The sequence below is a fragment of the Mesitornis unicolor genome, unplaced genomic scaffold (genome assembly GCF_000695765.1).
Source record: "Mesitornis unicolor isolate BGI_N332 unplaced genomic scaffold, ASM69576v1 scaffold359, whole genome shotgun sequence".
Taxonomy (NCBI): domain Eukaryota; kingdom Metazoa; phylum Chordata; class Aves; order Mesitornithiformes; family Mesitornithidae; genus Mesitornis; species Mesitornis unicolor.
The window spans coordinates 7,957-10,561 of NW_010209011.1; the positions used below are offsets into that span (position 1 = coordinate 7,957).

Genomic DNA, 2,605 nt, shown 5'->3' on the forward strand with positions numbered 1-2,605 from the left:
CTGAACCCAAGTAGAGAATTTCCTGCTGGTGCAAAATAAAGCTCAAACCCAATGAGGTTCTTTTTTTCCCCATGGCAAAAGGCTATAAAAATAACGTGCGTTTTCCAAAGGGAAGAGTATGTGAGACAACTAAAAATCTTCTTTTTTCTGTTTAACGCTTTTCTTTAAGCCTCTTGTGTGTGACACCTCAGTGAGAAGATGAATCCTGGGTGGAAATGCAGAGCCAAAAAAGCTGGCACGGCCAGGACCAACAATTTCAAAGTATACACTTAGGACTCTATGAGAGTATTTCGAGTTGTCTGACACCAGCAAGAGAAAAAGAAACAACTACACGAGCCTACAACCATTTCCTTAAAAACAAAGCCCAGAAAGGCAAAGCTATTCTTATTTTTAATTTATTATTTTACCCTCGCTGTGAGAATTGCTCCTGCACAGACCCTTCTGGCTCAGTCCTGCGCCTGCAGTTGCTATAGAGATTGCAGTTATTCTTTCAGAAGGGATGTGGAGTTTGTTTGTGCTTTCATCACCAGATTTCAAACAGTCTGGCACAAGGTTGCAGTAGCAGAAGTTCACGTGTGCGACCGACTGAGTGGGAATCCCTCCTGCACTGCTACGTCCAACATTTTTCAGATCGCAGCATTTCAGTCTCTTCAATGCAAGTCTTTCTTCCAAACTCGCCAGGCATTTAAGAGATCATTTACATTGCAAACCACAGCTTGACTGTGGGAGAAGTGGGGGCTGAATTCTCAGAGGAGCCTTCAGTGGCAAAGGTCGCAGATTTGTATTACCAGTCTGTTTTTCCGACAAAGAACATGTTTGTACCAAACACTGGGTATACCCCAAAACAACAACTTCTGTTTGAGCATTGGAGTAAGAGCATAAATACAGTAACGCATAAAGCAAAGGCAGATCTTTGGAAACTGGTTTCACCCTGGGCTCTCAAAAAGCTCAGCGTATTATTGCCCTTTAAGCAAATAAATATAAATATGAAAGTAAATATATATATATATATGAAAGTAAATACACACACACACACACACACAGATACACTCACATATACACACACACACTCTCCTCATATAGATACACACACACACTCACTCCTTATATAGATACACACACATACACACACCCTCCTCATATAGATACACAGATACACACACACTCCTCATATAGATACACACACAGATACACACACCCTCCTCATATAGATGCACACAGATACACACACACCCTCCTCATATAGATACACACACATACACACACACTCATATAGATACACACACTGATACACACACACTCCTCATATAGATACACACACATACACACACCCTCCTCATATAGATACACAGATACACACACACTCCTCATATAGATACACACACATACACACACCCTCCTCATATAGATACACAGATACACACACACTCCTCATATAGATACACACACATACACACACCCTCCTCATATAGATACACACACAGATACACACACACCCTCCTCATATAGATACACACACAGATACACACACACCCTCCTCATATAGATACACACACAGATACACACACACCCTCCTCATATAGATACACACACAGATACACACACACCCTCCTCATATAGATACACACACAGATACACACACACCTTATATAGATACACATGTACACACACACACTCATATGTAGATACACACACGCACATATATATACGTACACACACACACACTCATTTATATATACACACATACAAAGAAACTTTGCAGCCTATGAACAGACAATTAAAATGTAGCCTCAATATTCTACATGTAACTAAGAGAAGATAATGACTCGAAGGGCACATACGTACCTACAGTGGACCACAATGGGACCAGCATGGGCAGGATTCAAGGTTTTGACTTTTTTCAGGAATTTCAGCATCCCGATGGGTGTGAAGGGCACCCCAAAATCAGGCCAGCTGGTGAAGTGGAGCTGCGTGACCAACCTGGGGGCTTTACAGCCGTCGTGAAGCTGCAGGGAACACACAGACCCCAGATGTGACACAATGCATCTGTCACGCAAAGACTGAGAAACAAACTGCTCTGGTAGCTGATGATCAATTACTGCAAAACTGAGAGCCTGATGCAAGGATTAGAAGTTTACAGGGCAAGTAACAGACAAATAAACAGGAAAATTATCAGATATTATTAAAATGTGGCTTTGCAGTGAAAAGTAGAATAAGCCCAGGATAGGACAGCAAAGAGGAAGGCTCACAATTTATGTTAATAAGGGATCAAATCCAAGTCCTTTTTCATTTATAAAACCTTTATGCTTCTTTTAGTGGCCTCAGATTAAACTCTCAAAATTCAGCCTAAACGCTCAGGACCTACTTCTTTATGGGACGCCGAATCCCAGCCTTTGCCAAATCCCATACGAATAACACCAGGAGGGGTGCACCAAAAATGGCCAACGACCACCAGGTTTGCGACCTGACCACTTCCTCACGAACAAGCCAGAAGATCCTGCAGAAGCAACCCCAGCATCGCTTCGCCTGCCTTTACTGACCACAACCTCCCGTGAAGGCCAGCAAGCGCCTGCCTGTCCACAGGCGCTCAGCCAGGGGCAAGGCC

General features: G+C 42.8%; 1 protein-coding gene across 1 annotated transcript in view; it reads right to left on the reverse strand.

Annotated features, from left to right (window-relative positions):
• LOC104547127 (receptor-type tyrosine-protein phosphatase epsilon-like) overlaps positions 1–2,006 on the reverse strand; it is a gene marked incomplete at both ends in the record, with an annotated part of 9,335 nt that extends 7,329 nt beyond the window's left edge. Inside the window, one exon of the mRNA XM_010192707.1 lies at positions 1,846–2,006. Coding sequence (XP_010191009.1) covers positions 1,846–2,006 — 161 coding nt within the window. The remainder of the gene's footprint in view (positions 1–1,845) is intronic.
• Between the last annotated feature and the right edge of the window lie 599 nt (positions 2,007–2,605).